This window comes from Electrona antarctica (genome assembly GCF_951216825.1).
Source record: "Electrona antarctica genome assembly, chromosome: 17".
Classification (NCBI taxonomy): Eukaryota; Metazoa; Chordata; class Actinopteri; order Myctophiformes; family Myctophidae; genus Electrona; species Electrona antarctica.
Window position 1 is genome coordinate 37,893,407 of NC_136798.1, and position 22,713 is coordinate 37,916,119.

Here is a 22,713-nt window from a genome sequence, read left to right on the forward strand (position 1 = left end):
ACTAATGAGGAGCAGGTGTGTATAGTTAGTAAGGTTGGAGATGATGCTCTCTGGAATGAGGGCATGGGCGTGGTCCTGACAGTAGGTAAACCAAGAACCTATCATCAGTCTAAAAAACAGTGTAATATAAAAACAAAATAATAATAATCTGTACATTGAAACTATACACACACACACACACACTATAGTATGTCAGGTGTACAAATGACCTGGCATTTGTCTACTACATAACATCTTAAATTACATTTTTGCCTTTGCATAAGCCTACAAGGTCGTCAAGGCTATAGGGCAAGTGCTACAAACAAAATCTTCCAAAAGGTTAAACTAGCTGCTGTACCTGCAAGGCCTAAGGCAAAAACACATACACAGACACATGTTATTATACCAAGCACACTACCAACCTAATCACCATAACCTAACCCAGGTGTGGGCAACTTTGACGGTGGAGAGGGCAACTATATGTCCACACTCGCTCCAAAACGACACGTTTTGCTAGCCTATATTTGAATTGAAATACTGTTTTTTTTCCCTTTTTTCTATTTTTGAATTGGAGAAAAAAAAAAGACAATAACATTTTAATACTATAGTAATTAGCTGAAATCAATAATATATCAATGTTCGGATATTAACACGAGGCCTGCCAGGAACATAGACATGTAGAATAGCGTACCACACCCGGAAAAGCCGTTTTAACAGCGATGTATTCTTTAATGAATGTTTTAATACGATCAAATCGTTCACTACCGTTCGTTAGCACAACAAACCGAGAGAGACAGTGGCCGCGGCCATTTTGAAGATGCGCGCGCATCCACTTCCAGTCTAAGCCAACCAATCACAGCTCTGTATCTCAGAAACGACATTGAGGGGCAGTTTCTGGTGAATACAAGGGTTTTCAACGGGCTGTAGCAAGCAGGTTGACACTCGCGGTCGACTTTTTCCACCACCGACCGACACAACAACATCCGGGTATGTCATTGTAACACACCATTACGGATATTTGGATCTTCAAAGTGGCGTGAATTGTGTTAACACATTTTGGGCGGGAACCCCTTTTGGTGTTAGCATTATGTTATGCTTTAGCTATTGAAAAATAGCGGATCTACAAGCTCATAGCGCGCCACCGAGTGGCGCGCTACGAGCTTGTAGGTCTGCTATTTTTGAAAAATCGAAGAACCACTGACATAGAAACATAGCTTTTTCGGAAAACTGTCAGGATGTAGAAGACATTTTTAGAATCTGATCTCAGGTCAAAATGGGTTAACCTGCGCGTGGCATTGAGTGATGGTGGGGGCCGCATGTGGCTCCCGGGCCGCCCGTTGCCCATGCATGACCACCTGACCCAATCCCACCCCTTAACCTCAAAATCCCTAAACATAATCCTAAAACTAACCCTAACCTTAACCCCTCACTCTAACCATGCCTAATCCTAATCCTAGCCGGAAACGTTTTCTTACCCGACTTGTTTTATCTTAACTTTTTTTTTTTTTAAAGAGAAAATCGATGCACTTTTTACAGGTCCGTTTTAGCAAGTATAGAGCGTTTAATTGGCATTGAAATCTCCACTACTATGCGGTTATTGCGAGCGTTGTTTTATAACATTAAATAACAGCAATTATCGTCCCATCCCTAAGACATGCACACACACACACACACACACACACACACACACACACACACACACACACACACACACACACACACACACACACACACACACACACACACACACACACACACACACTGGTCGGACTAACTCGATGTCAGACTTATGGGCAGTCCCCCCACGCACGCACGCACGCACGCATGCACGCACGCACGCACGCACACACACACACACACACACACTCACGTGCGCTTAGTACTCACATTGTCCACCGGGGACCCACTTGATGCCGATCCACCACAGGATGAACATGGTGCAGTGGTGGTAGACGTGGAGGAAGCTGACCTGGTTGAACTTCTTCCTCATGATGAAGAAGACAGTGTCCAGGAACTCCACTCCCTTGGAGATGTAGTACCACCACAGAGCTGACGCTATCTGAGGAGGACACAACGCACAGAGAGATGTAGTACCACCACAGAGCTGACGCTATCTGAGGAGGACACAACGACCAGAGAGATGTAGTACCACCACAGAGCTGACGCTATCTGAGGAGGACACAACGCACAGAGAGATGTAGTACCACCACCACAGAGCTGACGCTATCTGAGGAGGACACAACGCACAGAGAGATGTAGTACCACCACAGAGCTGACGCTATCTGAGGAGGACACAACGACCAGAGAGATGTAGTACCACCACAGAGCTGACGCTATCTGAGGAGGACACCACGACACACGCCACAGAGACCAAGTTAACACCCCGAACACCCAAGGGTATTTTTTGTAACCATTAAATAAGGGCGCCCAGCGATTCGTTGCTTCGGGGCCTATTTCAAGGTTGCTCCGCGCCATTTTGGAAGTAGCTAGAAGTAGCTAGATGTAGCCAAAACACCCCGAGGGGATCGACAACAACGGGAACTAAAAAAATCGTCCATTCATTTCTCCCATAGATATTTACAAAAATGTTGATATTAACTATTTTAAGCCCAGAATCAAGCCATCCAGGATCCTGTTGATCCATGACCATATTTTTTTTTTTTAGAATAGGTGTCTTTTCAAGGCAGCCTTAACAGATGCCAGTGTTGGAGCATGGCAAATCTCTATGGGGAGAGAGTTCTACAGGGTGGGGATGGCTGCCACACTGAAGGCTCTGTCTCCATCTCTATGGGGAGAGAGTTCCACAGGGTGGGGATGGCTGCCCCACTGAAGGCTCTGTCTCCATCTCTATGGGGAGAGAGTTCCACAGGGTGGGGATGGCTGCCACACTGAAGGCTCTGTCTCCATCTCTATGGGGAGAGAGTTCCACAGGATGGGGATGGCTGCCACACTGAAGGCTCTGTCTCCCAAGGTCCGCGTGCTTGTTTGGGGAATAGAGAGGAGGTCCAAGTCTGTGGACCGCAAGTTCCGTCCCAGAAGTACGTTTATGGAGGAGGCCTGTACTGTGGAGCCAGCCAGGGAGTTGAGATATATATTAAACATTGGCCTGGCCTTATGCACTTGAACTGACCAGGTTAGTATATAGGGCATGAACCATTTAGTATATAGGGCATGAACCATTTAGTATATAGGGCATGAACCATTTAGTATATAGGGCATGAACCATTTGCAGATGTAAAGATGGAGTGCCGCGATTCTTGTACTTTTTCGGTTATACATTATAACATTCAAATATGTTTTCCCTGTGTATTTTTGGTTTCTTCCTGAAAGCTGAAAACCTTTGAGTCAAAGGGCCCAATTGAAATACACCACTTTAGTATCATCATATAACCCTAACCCCTCTCCTAACCCCTCCCCAATTATCATACAACAACAGCTGCGGGCGAGGCTTAAAGGGACATTTCACCGCGGGAAGAAACTGCAGTCACTCAATCTCAATAGTATTTGTAGTAGACAACAGTAGTACGATTAAAGGTATATTCAGTGATTTGACTTAATCTAAATATCACTTATTTTTTCTTTTTTTCTGGATAATCCTCCCTACTATAGAGTGTGCTGACCATAATTATAAGGAGCTCCTCCCTGTCCCCAGTGAGCCCCTGGGGTCAAAAAACCCTAGTTTCAGTTTTGGTGGCGGGTGGCAAAGCCTTCATCCAATCAGGATGAGAGGGGCCTTCCTCCGATCATGATCGAGTGGGGGCGGGCCTTGGTGCACATGCTGTTGGCCTGTTGCACTTCCCCCCACTGTAGAGCGTGCATGTGCACATTTTGTTACCGGGGCGGACTGGGTGGTTTTCCAAATCACTCAAATCACTGAATGCTCCTTTAAGCAATAAGCCACGAGGTTACCGGGTATTTTACAATGGCTGGGGGGGCATAGGCAGACCCGATGTGGACCGCAGGGTCTTCTACCCCCCAGCCATTGTAAAATACCCGGTAAGCTGGGGCCTCGAGTGGCTTATTGCTTTTCTAAAACGGTTACAAACATATAGCAATATTAACCTAATACAACTATTAAATTCACAAAAGTAGCTACGCTTTGCGCCACCAGAGCGAGCCACATCACTTCCTTGTTTTGCTCGGCAAGTAGGCTATGTGACGGGAGAATAGCGCTTGATGTCTTTACGGGGCTGCCTGGAGCCACACATTCACAGTCATATGAGCCGGGCGGTGGTTAGACGCCCGCACAGCATGGGTTTGTAAGGTAATCAAGCGCTCCCCTTCCCCAGTACAGCTACAGAGATGCGGAATCAGGTGCGAATGATATAAAGTGATTGAAGGTGTGGGTTATCGGTGAAATTTACACCGGTCACGTGACGGTAACCAGCCAATCAGAATCAAGTATTGGGACTAACCGTTTTAGAATTAGAAATTTGCACTTGTCTGTGTGTTTGGCTAGGGTTTGACTGGATTGCTGAATTTCTACAATGACCAAAAATGCTTTGTTGCACTGTCACTCCTTGTGGAAAGGGAGGAGGCTGCATTAAAATAAGATCCGATTGCTCAGAGGGGTGATGCTAAGGTGAATTAACTAGTGGGTGTAGGCCACATAAAAAACATAATTAAGTGGTGCAACCACTTCCTTAAGTGACTATGTGTGTGGGTGGGTGTGTGGGTGGCTGGGTGGGTGCGTCTGAGCACGAAAACAGCATGGTTTTCACCACCTGTGCGCAACCTAACACACACACAAACACACGCACATATTAACTGTATGATTTTGTGACTGGTGATTTTGGGTGTGCCAGTACAGTACAGTACAGTACAGTACAGTACAGTACAGTACAGTACAGTACAGTACAGTACAGTACAGTACAGTACAGTACAGTACAGTACAGTACAGTACAGGGACCCCCACACGGTAACTCTGTCATTTCTCAACCGTTTCGGATGCGGGGCGGCTCGCTGGAATCGGGCCGGCACGTTCCTGTTGGTCTGGAACCCCCCCCCCTGATTGGCACTTCACAGTCCCCTCTGGTAGTCGCCCTTGTTGCTCTGTCACCGCTGTCCCTTCGATCTATGAACTGTTTCAGTGGTGGAGGTGCAAGTCCATTTAAGATCTTAAAAATGAGGCAGGCATCTGCAAAATGTTTAAAGCTGTCAAAATTAAACAAGTTGTACTTTTGAACTATATGGCAATGGTGGTAACGGTCGGGCTTTTGATCCAGTGTTTTTAATGTCTGTTCACTACATCGCAACAGAACCCGGGAAGATCTGTGATTCTTGTTGTTAAAGTTTCCATCCACAATCGCACGCACGCACACACGCACGCACGCACACACGCACACAGACAGACCAGATATCTAAGCCACCATGCCACGCTGGTTATATCTCCCTTATCCTCTGGTAATGCCAGTAGTTGGATCAGCAGGCTTTGCCAAATACGTGATTTACTATCAAAAGGTCAAGGGTCACTATCAACAGTTCCCACCTTCAAGTACCTGGGAAGCATAATATCCGACACCTGTGACAATGGATGACGAGATCCAATACCGCCTTAAACAAGCCTCAACATATTTTGGTCGTCTACTACGGAGAAGGTTGTATGTACCAAGATATCAATCTCCAGACCAACGTGCTTGTGTACAAAGCGGTATGCATCTCCACGCTACTGTATGGATGTGAGGCATCTTACAGCCACCATCTCAGAAGCCTTGCATGTCTCCAGAAGATCCTCAGCATCACATGGAAGGTTCAGAGTGCCACACACAGAGGTGTTGGAACGGGGCAGGCAGCTGCAGTATGGAGTCTATCCTGAACCAAGCCCAGCTCCGGTGGCTGGGGCATGTACATTCGTATGGCCCAGCCATTAGACTCCCACGCACAGTCCTCTACGGCCAGTTACACCTCGGTCAACGCGGTGCCGGTGGGCAGAAGAAGCAGTTTCAAAGACCTTACTGAAGGTCACACTGAAGAGAGGCCGGATCAACCCCTCTTCACTGGAGGAACTTGCGTCCGGCATGTCGCAACCTCTGGCGAGTATATAGAAAGTCAGCGCACACAACACCGTTCAGGAAAGCGTGCAAAGAGGCATGCCCTGCAAAGCCACCCCTGCCTCCCCTCAGTACCGCTTATACATGCCCGGTCTGCAAACGCAACTGTGGATCCAGGATCGGACTATACACAGCCACCGGAAGACTCACGGATAGGAGAAGATGGTCATCATCGGACACGATGGACAACCATGGTGTGTGTGTGTGTGTGTGTCTCTTACCCTAACTTCATTGACATCATTAGAGTAGCTGACAGGTTGACATAGGTAGTTGTATCGTGCTGCTCTGGAGCCCAGCAGGAGCTGAGGAGAGAAGAACCACCACAGATAAACATTTGTGCACTTCACTTGAGTATTTACAATTCCCAATACTTTTACTTCGATACTCCACTACATCTAACAAATGAGTACCACAGACGAAAAACAGTCTAAGTCCAAATTTAATTCTGACCCCTCCACGAAAAGGCCTCGTTGTCCTGAACCCTTATCTAACCCTTAACTATCATTTATACATTATGGATCAATAGTGTGGACTAAGGCCTCACTCAGACCTTTACTGCATTGCTGTATGCTTGTTGGATGAATGTTGTGTAGTGTCATGGCCGCCCCAATGCATTTCCAATGGAAGTCACATGGTTTGTAGTCCACATTTTGGACTACAAGCTGTTGTATGGCTTTCGGCTGTGTTTCGACTGCGCCCCTCCCCCTCATACAACACAAATGTTGTGTCAAACCATGTGACTCCCATTGGAAATGCATTGGGGCGGCCATGACACTACACAACATTCATCCAACAAGCATACAGCAATGCAGTAAAGGTCTGAGTGAGGCCTTAGTCCAAATTTCATTCTGACCCCTCCACGAAAAGGCCTCGTTGTCCTGAACCCTTATCTATCATTTATACATTATGGATCAATAGTGTGGACTTTCGTCTGTGGCATTCAAATATCCAAATATTGTCCTTTTACGCCACCACATTTATTTGACAGCTTTAGTTACTATAGTTACTTTGTAGATTTGGATTATTATTACAGAACATATACATTAACCCATTTGGACCTGACGACGATTCTACACATGTCTTCTAAATCCTAACAGTTTTCTGAAAAACGTATGTTTCAATGTCAGTGGTGCTCAACCTTTTTCATGTCAAGGAGCCCCAGAATTATCTGTATTGGGCTGCGAAACCCCATCTGAAAATGTGTTGTTCCAGGGACCCCCCCATAAGTAAAGATATGAGTTAAAAACGTTCGCTCTGAAATAATATATATTCAAAGATTTGCGCCACATTTTCACGATTTATCAAAAATAGGAGACCTACCAGCTCGTAGCGCGGCACTCGGTGCCGCGCTATGAGCTTGTAGATCTGCTATTTTTCAATAGCTAAAGTATAACATAATGCTATAACACCAAAAGGGGTTCCCGCCCAGAATGGCCATTTGAAAATAGCCAAGCTCACAATGCATTGTGAGATTGTAGATCGGCTTGAAACACTTGAAATGAGACATTATGCATAAAGAGTACTTTATAATTGTGGTACTGTAAGTACATTCTGATACCAATACATTTGCACTTTTACTCAAGCTAATTTTGAATTCCGGACTTTTACTTGTAACAGAGTATTACATTGTAGTATTGATACTTTTACTTAAGTAAAACATGTACTTTTTCCACTGTATCAAACTCGTTTGCAGGTATAGATACTTTTTTCCCCTCATCCCCGCAACACTCATACGTATTATACTTACAACCACATGTGTGCATTTAGATTCCATTGGAACTATTTGTATTCAAAACTTTCAATCAAAATCATTCTCACCACGTAGGCCTACTACAATATGAATCATGCATGTGCCAATTGCAAGTAGTTTAGGGATAAGGGGTTTAGCATGGAAGAAAATAGAGCCCATAGTGTCTATTTTACGTCACGACGATGTACGATAATAAGAGCGCCCCTCACTTCACACGGGTGTGATTTTTATTTATGTTATGAACCTCTTTTAACGTGGAAACGATTATGACAAAAATAATTGCGATCACATCAAATAATTGCGATCAGCCCATTCTGGACGGGAACCCCTTTTGGTGTTTTACCTAATAGGCCTATCTCACAGCCCGCTTTTCACGCCCACTTCCGGTAAATAGTGGTGTCTTTAACATTAGCATTTACACGTTTTTTTCTCTGGAGAATCTAAGTACATTTTCTAATGTAAAAATGTGACAGACCAATATTATTATGAAGCAAACAAGATGGTAAATCAGCTCGAACAGATAGAACAAACCTTACCTTGAGAAAACAAAAGTTGTAGACTTCTTAAATTACCTCTGTTAACATGTAGCGTCTATGGAGTGACGTCACGCTATCACCACTAACCCCAAAAGGGGGCGTATTAAGGGGGGCGGGGAAATTCTGTGAGATAGGCTTATTATGTTACACTTTAGCTATTGAAAAATAGCAGATCTACAAGCTCATAGCGCGCCACCGAGTGGCGCGCTATGAGCTTGTAGGTCTGCTATTTTTGAAAAATCGTGAAAATACGGCACAAATCTTTGAATATATATTCTTTCAGGAGACTTTTTTTTTTTTTTTTTTTTTTTTACGTCAGGCCTATAAATGGGTTAGACAAGTATGTAATAACCGGGACCACCCTTCGCTGTGAGCGCTAATAATATAGTACCTCTTTGGCGATGTAGAAGTTGAGGACGACCATGCTGAAGTTGTACACTATGAGGGTCTTCCGGAGCGTGAAGGGCTGGCGGTCCTGCATATATCTAGGCCCCGCCCACAGGAAGAGCAGGTACAGGCAGCTGATGGCCAGCGTCGGCAAGGGAGATGACATCATCGGCCATGACTCCACCCGCTTGTCTGGAAGACACACCCACACCGCCACGTCAGTCATGTCAATTTGAGTCAAAAGTCGAGACAGATAGATAGACAGGCAGGCAGGCACAGACAGACAGACAGACAGACAGGCAGGCAGGCAGGCAGGCAGGCAGGCAGGCAGGCAGACAGACAGACAGACAGACAGACAGACAGACAGACAGACAGACAGACAGACAGACAGACAGACAGACAGACAGACAGACAGACAGACAGACAGACATTTAGCCTGCCCTACTAAGCCAAAGTGCAGTAACTACGTTTTTGGGACACACTGACTTATTTGTATATCCCAAATGTCAAATTAGCCTTTGTGATTTTGGAGGAAAAACTATTTCCTCGAGAACAATTAGTGTAGTATATGCCGACATCTCATTTGTCTGACACTTTTAAAAGCATTCATCAGTAAGAAAAATACATTGGAGTTGCACGTTGGCCTATATATATATATATATATATATATATATATATATATACACACAATATGGCCAGTATAAATGTATATACCGAGCATATTCTATTGTCACACGCTCGCTCGCACACAGACGCACACACACGCACGCACACACACACGCACACACACACACACCCCATGCACGCGCGCAGGCAGACAGACAGGAAAATGCTTTCATGTGATATTGTTCTAAGCCAGCGGGTCATAAGACATTCTGTCAGGTGGGTCATATGCTGTCAATTAGCCGTCCAGAGTGAGTGACTTACAACAATGACGTCTCAGTGCACAGCTCTGCGGCTGCTACAGTCCACTGACGTTACTCCTGAGTCCTGACAGGACAACGCACCACCTCTACTAGGGGCGGACGTCTCTAGGTAGCGGGCGATTCAATTCCGATTCAGAGGGCTACAATTTGATTATACATTTCCCCCTCACTGTGTGGCTAATACAAACAAAGTGCTTTCTAATGATCCATAATGAACACAGTAATATTTTAGTTTATTACACTACGAAACAAAGAACTGGTGCAAACCCCTATGCAGGTCACACAGCGCTAGCCGCCCAACAGTGCCACCCCAGGTCACAGAGCGCTACTGCAGCTGTCCGTGCTGAAACGGACATATATGTCTACATACATACACGGAGACACACACACACACACACACACACACACACACACACTCACACACATACAGCTGCGTATTTGAGAGGCTAGGCACCGCTCAAAAACATGAAGCAGATTTCTTAAAAGGATCCCTGGCTAATAAGACAAATATGCCTTAAAACATTATACTTGCCCTCTACAACTAAAATAAATAAATAAAAACACCTTAAATAGAGAATCTTTCACTCAATAGGCGCTGCTCCTGTCGCAAGTTGATATATATATATAATAATATATATATAATATTTTAAATACTTTTTATTATCATGTGCATTCCATATATTCCATAGGGCTGGGCCACACATAGACATATGACATCATCAACTTGCGACATATAGGAGGAGTTCCTATTGAGTGAAAGATTCTGAAATAAAATATTTAAAGTGTTTTTAATTTTAGATTTTAGTTATAGAGGGCAAGTATAATGTTTTAAGGCATATTTGTCATATTAGCCAGGGTTCCTTTTAAAGAAATTACGAATTAATTCTGTACGAACATACACAAAATATATATAAATAAAATGGTAATCTTTTGACATTTGTGAATCGATTCTCAATCGTCCATGTCTGCATCGTGATTAATCCATGAATCCATTTTATTTTCCACCACTAACTGTCCTCTACCAGGTATTTAAAGCTAGTAAGGGTACAACTATTGATTATTTCCCCCAGTGATTACTTTTTTGGATTCATCAATTAATCAAAGAGTACATTGCGTGCATCGACAAATCAACTTTTTTTTTTGCAATGGACCACTTAACCCATTTTGACCTGAGATCAGATTGTAAAAATGTCTTCTACATCCTGACAGTTTTCTGAAAAAGCTATGTTTCTATGTCAGTCGTTCTTCGATTTTTCAAAAATAGCAGACCTACAAGCTCGTAGCGCGCCACTCGGTGGTGCGCTATGAGCTTGTAGATCTGCTATTTTTGAGTGGTGTAAACCACTCCTACAACTGGCTTTGTTAGTTTACGTGTCTGTTCGTACCAAAAAATGTACGTGTCTGTTCGTACCAAAAAATGAGCATGGTTGCTATGGTCACCCAGTTCACACGGGTGTGATTTCATTACGTCAGACATTACGTCAGACCACAGCTGATCAGTCTATATAAGACCTTACACCACTCAGTTCACACGGGTGTGATTTTTCAATAGCTAAAGCATAACATAATGCCAACACCAAAAGGGGTTCCCGCCCAAAATGGGTTAAGCCCTATTTTATATCTGATCCACAAGCTCACACGTTTACATCGTGATGTGTTTCCCCCCCTTTTTGTCAGGTGGAACCTGACATACAACAGGCCCGTTTTTAATAGCGACCTAGTCATCAATGGGAGTCGCCCCCATGCCGCCTAAGCCAATGGGAGCCGCCTAAACGCCGGCCAAGGCAATGGGATAAACGCCGCCAGCCAATCGAGTAGTAGCGACCTAGCCATGATTGGCTGCCTCCTAAGATATGACACAGGCACGGCGGAAGTCTGCAAACCTGCAATGCCCAGAACACACTCTCTTAACCATAGACATATATAAACACCCAGACCACACTCTCTCAACCATAGACATATATAAACACCCAGACCACACTCTTAACCATAGACATATATAAACACCCAGACCACACTCTCAGCCATAGACATATATAAACACCCAGACCACATACTCTCTCAGCCATAGACATATATAAACACCCAGACCACATACTCTCTCAGCCATAGACATATATAAACACCCAGACCACATACTCTCTCAGCCATAGACATATATAAACACCCAGACCACATACTCTCTCAGCCATAGACATATATAAACACCCAGACCACATACTCTCTCAGCCATAGACATATATAAACACCCAGACCACATACTCTCTCAGCCATAGACATATATAAACACCCAGACCACATACTCTCTCAGCCATAGACATATATAAACACCCAGACCACATACTCTCTCAGCCATAGACATATATAAACACCCAGACCACATACTCTCTTAACCATAGACATATATAAACACCCAGACCACACTCTCAGCCATAGACATATATAAACACCCAGACCACATACTCTCTCAACCATAGACATATATAAACACCCAGACCACACTCTTAACCATAGACATATATAAACACCCAGACCACACTCTCAACCATAGACATATATAAACACCCAGACCACACTCTTAACCATAGACATATATAAACACCCAGACCACACTCTCAGCCATAGACATATATAAACACCCAGACCACATACTCTCTCAACCATAGACATATATAAACACCCAGACCACACTCTCTCAACCATAGACATATATAAACACCCAGACCACACTCTCTCAACCATAGACATATATAAACACTCAGACCACATACTCTCTCAACCATAGACATATATAAACACCCAGACCACACTCTCAACCATAGACATATATAAACACCCAGACCACACTCTCTCCACCATATACATTTATAAACACCCAGACCACACTCTCTCAACCATAGACATATATAAACACCCAGACCACACTCTCTCAACCATAGACATATATAAACACTCAGACCACACTCTCTCAACCATAGACATATATAAACACCCAGACCACACTCTCTTAACCATAGACATATATAAACACCCAGACCACACTCTCTCAACCATAGACATATATAAACACCCAGACCACAGTCTCTCAACCATAGACATATATAAACACCCAGACCACACTCTCTCAACCATAGACATATATAAACACCCAGACCACACTCTCTCAACCATAGACATATATAAACACCCAGACCACACTCTCTCAACCATAGACATATATAAACACCCAGACCACACTCTCTCAACCATAGACATATATAAACACCCAGACCACACTCTCTCAACCATAGACATATATAAACACCCAGACCACACTCTCTCAACCATAGACATATATACACACCCAGACCACACTCTCAGCCATAGACATATATAAACACTCAGACCACACTCTCTCAACCATAGACATATATAAACACCCAGACCACACTCTCAGCCATAGACATATATAAACACCCAGACCACACTCTCTCAACCATAGACATATATAAACACCCAGACCACACTCTCTTAACCATAGACATATATAAACACACAGACCACACTCTCTTAACCATAGACATATATAAACACCCAGACCACACTCTCTTAACCATAGACATATATAAACACCCAGACCACACTCTTAACCATAGACATATATAAACACCCAGACCACACTCTCAACCATATACATATATAAACACCCAGACCACACTCTTAACCATAGACATATATAAACACCCAGACCACTCTCTCAACCATAGACATATATAAACACCCAGACCACACTCTCTCAACCATAGACATATATAAACACCCAGACCACACTCTCTCAACCATAGACATATATAAACACCCAGACCACACTCTCTCAACCATAGACATATATACACACCCAGACCACACTCTCAGCCATAGACATATATAAACACTCAGACCACACTCTCTCAACCATAGACATATATAAACACCCAGACCACACTCTCAGCCATAGACATATATAAACACCCAGACCACACTCTCTCAACCATAGACATATATAAACACCCAGACCACACTCTCTTAACCATAGACATATATAAACACACAGACCACACTCTCTTAACCATAGACATATATAAACACCCAGACCACACTCTCTTAACCATAGACATATATAAACACCCAGACCACACTCTTAACCATAGACATATATAAACACCCAGACCACACTCTCAACCATATACATATATAAACACCCAGACCACACTCTTAACCATAGACATATATAAACACCCAGACCACACTCTCAACCATAGACATATATAAACACCCAGACCACACTTTCAACCATAGACCTATATAAACACCCAGACCACACTCTCAACCATAGACATATATAAACACCCAGGCCACACTCTCAGCCATAGACATATATAAACACCCAGACCACACTCTCTCAACCATAGACATATATAAACACCCAGACCACACTCTCAGCCATAGACATATATAAACACTCAGACCACACTCTCTCAACCATAGACATATATAAACACCCAGACCACACTCTCTCAACCATAGACATATATAAACACCCAGACCATACTCTCTCAACCAGACATATATAAACACCCAGACCACACTCTCTCAACCAGACATATATAAACACCCAGACCACACTCTCTCAACCATAGACATATATAAACACCCAGACCACACTCTCTCAACCATAGACATATATAAACACCCAGACCACACTCTCTCAACCATAGACATATATAAACACCCAGACCACACTCTCTCAACCATAGACATATATAAACACCCAGACCACACTCTCTCAACCATAGACATATATAAACACCCAGACCACACTCTCTCAACCATAGACATATATACACACCCAGACCACACTCTCAGCCATAGACATATATAAACACTCAGGCCACACTCTTAACCATAGACATATATAAACACCCAGACCACTCTCTTAACCATAGACATGCGTATATAAACACCCAGACCACACTCTCAACCATAGACATATATAAACACCCAGACCACACTCTTAACCATAGACATATATAAACACCCAGACCACACTCTCAACCATAGACATGTGTATATAAACACCCAGACCACACTCTCAACCATAGACATATATAAACACCCAGACCACACTCTCAACCATAGACATATATAAACACCCAGACCACACTCTCAACCATAGACATATATAAACACCCAGACCACACTCTCTCAACCATAGACATATATAAACACCCAGACCACACTCTCAACCATAGACATGTGTATATAAACACCCAGACCACACTCTCAACCATAGACATATATAAACACCCAGACCACACTCTCAACCATAGACATATATAAACACCCAGACCACACTCTCTCAACCATAGACATATACACTGCAGCGGAGCGGACTCAGCGGAGTGCCTGATAACGCTGCCTAATGTTATGAGCAAACTGGACGCACAACGGAGACAGTGTTTGTTTCACCTGACAAATATGACTATGTCATATTTATTTTGATTGATTTGATTGATTGATTTGTGTGATTAACTGCGATTAAATTGATTAGTTGGATTAACTGTTGCACCTCTATAAAAGCTAGCTTTGCACACAGCTTTCTCTGTGTCTATGCATAATGCTTAGACAGTGGTGGAAAAAGTGCTCCCATGTTTTAATTAAGTAAAAGTATCATCAACACTACATTGTGGAAATACTCCGACACAATAACCAGAATTCAAATTGTACTTGAGTAAATAAGTACAAAGGTATTGGCATCAAAATGTACTTAAAGTACCTAAAGTAAAAGTGCTCATTATGCTGAATGTCCCATTAAAAGTTTTCAAATGTAGGCCTATAAAAATCTTTTGAAAATAGCGACGCATTGTGAGCTTGTAGATCTATCTAGTTATTTTCAAATGGCCGGAATGTATATAGTGCTAAAACTTTTAGAACACTTTAGCAGCTTTTGCAATATTAAACAAAATCTACAAAGTAACTAGTAACTAAAGTTTTGTAGTGGAGTAAAAGTACAACATTTGCCTCTGAGATGTACCGGAGTAGAAGTAAAAGTATTGGGAATTGGAATTACTAGTAGTAAGGTACAAATACCTCAAAATTGTACTCAAGTACAGTACTTAAGTAAATGTACCTAGTTACTTTCCACCACTGATTCTAGAACTAGCCCATTTTGGGCGGGAACCCCTTTTGGTGTTAGCATTATGTTATGCCTTAGCTATTGAAAAATAGCAGATCTACAAGCTCATAGCGCGCCACCGAGTGGCGCGCTACCTACAAGCTAAGCTTGTAGGTCCGCTATTTTTGAAAAATCGAAGAACGACTGACATAGAAACATAGCTTTTTCGGAAAACTGTCAGGATGTAGAAGACATTTTTTTAGAATCTGATCTCAGGTCAAAATGGGTTAGAAGAGCCCTGGCTGCAGCTGACACAGTGGCACACATCAGCACACCGTCCATTCTCTAGTGTTCTTTTAACTCAGACGAGTGTGCAGATCACGGGTCCATTTGGTTCCAGTGTGCTCTGTGAATACTAGTGTTGCACGATTCTTGCTCAAGGATTTTTTTCCTCCACAAGAACTGAGATGACGATTCTCACGCAATTATCATATTTTCCATGAAAATGTGTATTGTCTTTTAGTCTGTAGTTGCCGAACATTGCTACATTGAAAATGTGGCACCTGGAGCCAACTACTGTGGCTTTAAACAGACAACATCAACGTGCTTGACTTCAACCTCTCTTAAAGTCTCTCTCTCGTAGCAAAAACATAAGAGTAACTAAAATGAATTGGACAGCCAACTAGTGCTGCACCATTCTTGCTCAAATTTAGAAATGCGATTGCACAAGTGTCTGAATCTAGATCTCAATCCTTTTTTGATGAATTGCTTCTGGGATGAAGTGTAAAAGCCCCTATGTGGCACAAATCCAAGATTTAGAAGCTCACAACGCGAGCTTGTATATCTGCTATTTTAGCAGTTTTTGAACATGTCCATAATATTCTTAAAAGGTATATTCAGTGATTTGACTTAATCTAAATAGCACTTATTTTTCCTTTTTTTCTGGATAACCTCCCTACTATAGAGTGTGCTGACCATATAAGGAGTTCCTCCCTGTCCCCAGTGAGCCCCTGGGGTCAACAAACCCTAGTTTCAGTTTGGGCTTTGGGTGGCAAAGCCTTCATCCAATCAGGATGAGAGGGGCCTTCCTCCAATCATGATGGAGTGGGGCGGGCATTGGTGCACGTGCTGTTGGTCTGTTGTACTTCCCCCACTGTAGAGCGTGTGCATGTGCACATCTTGTTACCGGGTGGACCGGGTTTTTTTTCCAAATCACCCAAATCACTGAATGCTCCTTTAAAGGAGCATTCAGTGATTTGGGTTATTATTTAATTTTTAATTACATTTATTTTTATTTATTTTATTTAAAAATAAATGTAATTTAGTCCAATCTGTATGGTAGATTATGTTAATACAATATAACTTATACAATTGGGGTGGTTGTATTTTGTCTCCATGCTTTTCTATTGAGATATAGATCATGTCAAAGGTCAAAGATCATAGATAGACACAGGGTCTGACACCAATTTTGACCTGAAGGTCAAGATATTTGTTTTCCCCCTGAGCAAGCAGGCTGGCTCTATTAGCTCAATGGTAAAACATTTCAGCTCTTGCACAGGAAACCAGGTTCAAATCTGGGGTAGAATCGGAAAATGACTTAGTGCAGCTTTGAGCAGTGTTGACTTTTTTTTTGTGACAAAACCGAGATAAAAATTAAATAAAAACTATACTAAAATGTTAGGGAGGGAGTAGGGACTATAGTGGAGAAGAGATCCAGTAGAACTAATAGACAAGTCATTATATGCTTGGTTGCGCTCAGGTGCACTCTGGAAATAGCCGATCTACAAGCTCACAACGCATCGCAACGCAAGAGGCATTACGACGCCATCAAGGCCTGCCAACTGTAGATTTAGTGGACTAAAATCTTATGATATTTAGTCGACTAAAACTAGACTAACAAAAAAACATTTCAAACTATGGAATCAAAAGACTATGACAAAACAAAATCAAAATGTGCCGTCAACATCAATACTGGCTTTGAGACGAGGCCAAACATAGACACCTGCTCTAAACTACCTCCCCCATGGCCAGCCTGATGGAGGGGAAAGGAACTGGTCTAAACTACCTCCCCCATGGCCAGCCTGACGGAGGGGAAAGGAACTGGTCTAAACTACCTCCCCCATGGCCAGCCTGATGGAGGGGAAAGGAACTGGTCTAAACTACCTCCCCCATGGCCAGCCTGACGGAGGGGAAAGGAACTGGTTTAAACTACCTCCCCCATGGCCAGCCTGATGGAGGGGAAAGGAACTGGTCTAAACTACCTCCCCATGGCCAGCCTGACGGAGGGGAAAGGAACTGGTCTAAACTACCTCCCCCATGGCCAGCCTGATGGAGGGGAAAGGAACTGGTTGGAATAACGTGTTCCCCCTGTCAAGTGACCCCCCCCCCCCATGTTGGCAGAGGAAGTGTAGTGCCCAGGTTTACATTAGATAATTGACACTGGGTGAAAAAAAATGGGTTACATTATTGTGGGATAAAAAAAAATATATATATAAAAAACAAAAAAAGATTGTTGCTCACCTGCTATCGTAAGGCTCCATGTGTAGAATTCTACAGTGTCATTCACAAAATGAGACACGACCTCCATGCTTCTGTGCTCGGTCCTCGATTATACTGGTAGAGAGAGAGAGAGGGGGGGGGGGAGAGAGAGGGGGGCGAGGTGGGGGGAGGAGAGAGGGGACGGGGGGTGGGACGGGGGGGGAAGGAGAGAGAGATATTAGAGAGAGTTGCCATCAAAAAGCAGAAGGCAAGAAGACCTCCCAAAGGTTGTAAATTACAGAGACCATGTACAGAGGGGCTGTATATATAACCATATGGAGCAGCTACAGCATATAATCATTCTCTGTGGCTTTTCTCTGTAGTAGGCCCGACCCATTACTGTACCTACCGTACGATCTTTCACACACACGCACGCACTCACACACAGTTCAATCCCCAAGTGTTCTTTTAACTTTGAAATTGTACAAATGTAACCAAATGTGTGTGTGTGTGTGTGTGTGTGTGTGTGTGTGTGTGTGTGTGTGTGTGTGTGTGTGTGTGTGTGTGTGTGTGTGTGTGTGTGTGTGTGTGTGTGTGCACTCAAATACAGCTCGAGTGGAGTTAGGAGGTTTTTGACCGACATTTTGAGGTTCCAATGTAGTTAGGAGGTTTAAGCTGGTTGCACACTGGTGCATTTTTTTCGCTGTGTTTTGCAGTCAGCAACACCCCACTACACCCCACTAGACAGCTGCGGAAAGTGGATGAAATCGACCCCGGTCCGAAAAAACCTTATACGGACTAAATATTCGGCATCAGTGTGCAAATGTGATTGACATAAAGTGAGGTTGATTTTTTCTTTTCTTTTACGTCCTATCCGAACTTCGCACCAATGTCCAAACACCTTAAGGCAGTGGTTTTCAACCCTGTTCATGGCATTTCAGCCCGGCCCACAGACCAGATGAGATTTTTGCCTTGCAGACCCAAGACTTAGGCTGAGCTCACACCTTTACTGCGCTTGTTGGATGAATGTTGTGTAGTGTCATGGCCGCCCCAATGCATTTCCAATGGAGGTCACATGGTTTGATACAACATTGTGTTGTGTGAGGGGGAGGGGGGCAGTCGAAACACAGCTGAAAGCCATACAACAGACCATGTGACCTCCATTGGAAATGCATTGGGGGCGGCCATGACACTCACAACAAAAATCAGTGTTGCGACCGTGTGAGCTCAGCCTTAGGCCTCACTCACACGGTCGCAACAGATTGCTGTATGCTTGTTGTATACAAAGGGTGTGACACAGCTTGCCCCAATGCATTTCCAATGGGAGTCACATGGTTTGACACAACATTTGTGTTGTATGAGGGGGAGGGGCGCAGTCGAAACACAGCCGAAAGCCATACAACAGCTTGTAGTCCAAAATGTGGACTACAAACCATGTGGAAATGGAAATGGAAATGCATTGGGGCGGCCATGACACTCACAACATTCATACAACAAGCATGCATCAATGTTTTAAAGGTCTGAGTGAGGCCTTAGAATGTTTTGTTATCGTTGGATAATATTTTGGCCACAACTCCATGCTGTGTTGATGTGGTAGGCGTACACAACTCCATGCTGTATTGATGTGGTAGGCGTACACAACTCCATGCTGTATTGATGTGGTAGGCGTACACAACTCCATGCTGTATTGATGTGGTAGGCGTACACAACTCCATGCTGTATTGATGTGGTAGGCGTACACAACTCCATGCTGTATTGATGTGGTAGGCGTACACAACTCCATGCTGTATTGATGTGGTAGGCGTACACAACTCCATGCTGTATTGATGTGGTAGGCGTACACAACTCCATGCTGTATTGATGTGGTAGGCGTACCAAGAGATCACAGGCAAACATTGATCAACTCCATGCTGTATTGATGTGGTAGGCCTACCAAGAGATCACAGGCAAACGTTGATCAAAATAACAATTCTTCTACATTGTCGAATTGTGTAGACTTGTAAATGAGTTAAGTAATGCAGATGTTTGGCAATACTTTCACTCTTGAGAGCATTTCATTAAACTCTCTCAACAGTTTCACTGGATACCACCTGGAACCTCCTCAAGAACCACTGGTTGAGAACCACTGCTCTAAAGGAAGTTAGGGAGCATGACAAAATATTATAAAATAATAATAATTGAAAAGAAAACATTGGCACAGTAACACACTGTTGCTGCACTGTACTTGTCAGTGGTGTACAGTAACTGAGTACATTTACTTAAGAATACTGTATGTACTTAAGTACAATTTTGAAGTGTTTGTACTTTACTTGAGTATTTCATTTCAATACTTTTACGTCTACTCCACTACATCTCGGATCCAAATATTGTACTTTTACTCCACTACATTTATTTGAAAACTTTAGTTACTTTGTAGATTTGATTATTACTACAAATTAAAACATGCATGAACAACTACAGCCCTATATACATATTTTGCCCATTTGAAACTAGCCAATCTACAAGCTCACAAAGCTTGTAGATCGGCTATTCTCAAGTACATTTGCATGGCCGTGCAGAGAGCACTGAGGGGGCAGTGGCCCAAACCCCAGAAAGGGGCACATGCCGATTTTTGGGCTTTTGTGGGGGTCCCTCGTGCCATTTCACACCAGAAATGTAGTCTTCTGCTAATGGAGCAAAAGATGTTCCACAATAACTTGGCCCACATTGGATAGAACAATAAGCAATACATTCTAAATAGGGTTTTTTTTTGTGGCTTTCATTTTTTTTAATTTTCTTTTTTATATGGAGGGACAGACAGTAGGCTGACAGGAAATGGGGAGATAGATGGGGGTAAGACATGCAGTAAAGGCCGTCGGGATCGGGAGTCGAACCCGCGGCACACTGGATTACCAGCCAAGGTGCCTGGACCACTGAGCCATGGCCCAGGCCAAGCAATACATTAGCATGTAAACATTAAAATATCTAATATTGAGGGCCAAAGATCTTGGGCAGGCCATCATTTTTCGTTTGAGGCACAGGTATATCTCCTACGGCTTCCTACAACATCTGAAGTAACCATTTAAGTACAGTACTTGAGTAAAAGTACTTTACACCACTGGTCACGTGACACACTGTGAGTGGCCTATCGCATGTCACTGACCTTCAGCCACGGATGCACCCACCACCACCACCCCACACCCAATGACCCCTGCCTGCATGGGAGAGTCACCCACCACCACCACCCCACACCCAATGACCCCTGCCTGCATGGGAGAGTCACCCACCACCACCACCCCACACCCAATGACCCCTGTCTGCATGGGAGAGTCACCCACCACCACCAACCCACACCCAATGACCCCTGCCTGCATGGGAGAGTCACCCACCACCACCACCCCACACCCAATGACCCCTGCCTGCATGGGAGAGTCACCCACCACCACCACCCCACACCCAATGACCCCTGCCTGCATGGGAGAGTCACCCACCACCACCAACCCACACCCAATGACCCCTGCCTGCATGGGAGAGTCACCCACCACCACCACCCCACACCCAATGACCCCTGCCTGCATGGGAGAGTCACGGCCTATTTACACTCCAGTTTTCGGTGATGAGGTGACCACCACTATCACCGAAAACCACAACATGACGTCACTGAGCCGCGGTGAAGAGAAAACCACCCCCCCCCCACGCCCGCCCCATCCAATTTCTACACCAATCACATTGCCCGGAGCCTGGGGCAATGTCCCTAAAACCAGCTCCCGACGTAAAAACAAACAACAGACTCAAACACGCAGCGGGAGAACGAGAGAACAAAGGAATGAAATATAGACAGCGACAGAAAGAGAGAGACTATATATTAGAATTCACCCTTTGTCAGCCTTCTGATTGGTCCCTGACTGACTAACCAGCAGGCTCTTCTGCCTTGTTCCGCCCTGGTTCCGCCTAGTTTATGTTGAATTTGCTAAAAACATCCTTTTTGGAAAAAAACGAATGATAAGCCCAGTCACCATGCTGCACCTGTGATGTTCCTTTTTACTGACACCAAGTTTAAAATATGAATTGAATGCACAGAATATCAATACGAAGCAACTGAAAAACGGTAGTGGATGGAGAGAGAGGATTTTTGTCCAACCATGACACGGCAACCAATGGGTGCGAAGAGGGGCAGAACCACGGGCGGGACTTGACAAAGGGTGAATTGGAAAGGAACAGAAAAGGACCAGAAAGGAATAGAATAGAGACACATAAGGCAGTAGAGGGAAAGCAGAGGGAAAACAATGGACGAAATTGAGGAATTGATGGTCATGGAGGGTAGGAGATACGAGCATGGTGATGGACTACAAGTGACCACCATCAACACCACCATTTAGGTGAAAAGGTGACCACCTCTTCACCTAAAACTGGAGTCTGAATAGGCCTTCAGCCGCTAATGCACCCAGAGCCCCGCACACACACACACACGCACGCACGCACGCACGCACGCGCA

The 22,713-nt window shown here is 43.9% G+C and overlaps 2 protein-coding genes across 3 annotated transcripts in view; one reads left to right on the plus strand and one right to left on the minus strand.

Moving 5' to 3' along the window:
• Nucleotides 1-22,713, plus strand: part of LOC306941099 (nuclear factor 7, ovary-like) — a gene marked incomplete at both ends in the record, with an annotated part of 275,860 nt that overhangs the window by 127,532 nt on the left and 125,615 nt on the right. The gene's annotated exons all lie outside the window — the stretch shown is intronic.
• Nucleotides 1-22,713, minus strand: part of LOC306940758 (very long chain fatty acid elongase 4-like) — a 48,448-nt gene that overhangs the window by 6,214 nt on the left and 19,521 nt on the right. For both annotated transcript variants that reach the window (XM_079525943.1, XM_079525942.1), the window contains exons 2-5: nt 18,282-18,374; nt 8,707-8,894; nt 6,251-6,331; nt 1,867-2,038 (exon numbers count right to left, since the gene is read on the minus strand). In XM_079525943.1, the coding sequence (XP_079382069.1) occupies nt 1,867-2,038; nt 6,251-6,331; nt 8,707-8,894; nt 18,282-18,348 (508 nt within the window). In that variant the 5' untranslated portion in view covers nt 18,349-18,374. The remainder of the gene's footprint in view (nt 1-1,866; nt 2,039-6,250; nt 6,332-8,706; nt 8,895-18,281; nt 18,375-22,713) is intronic.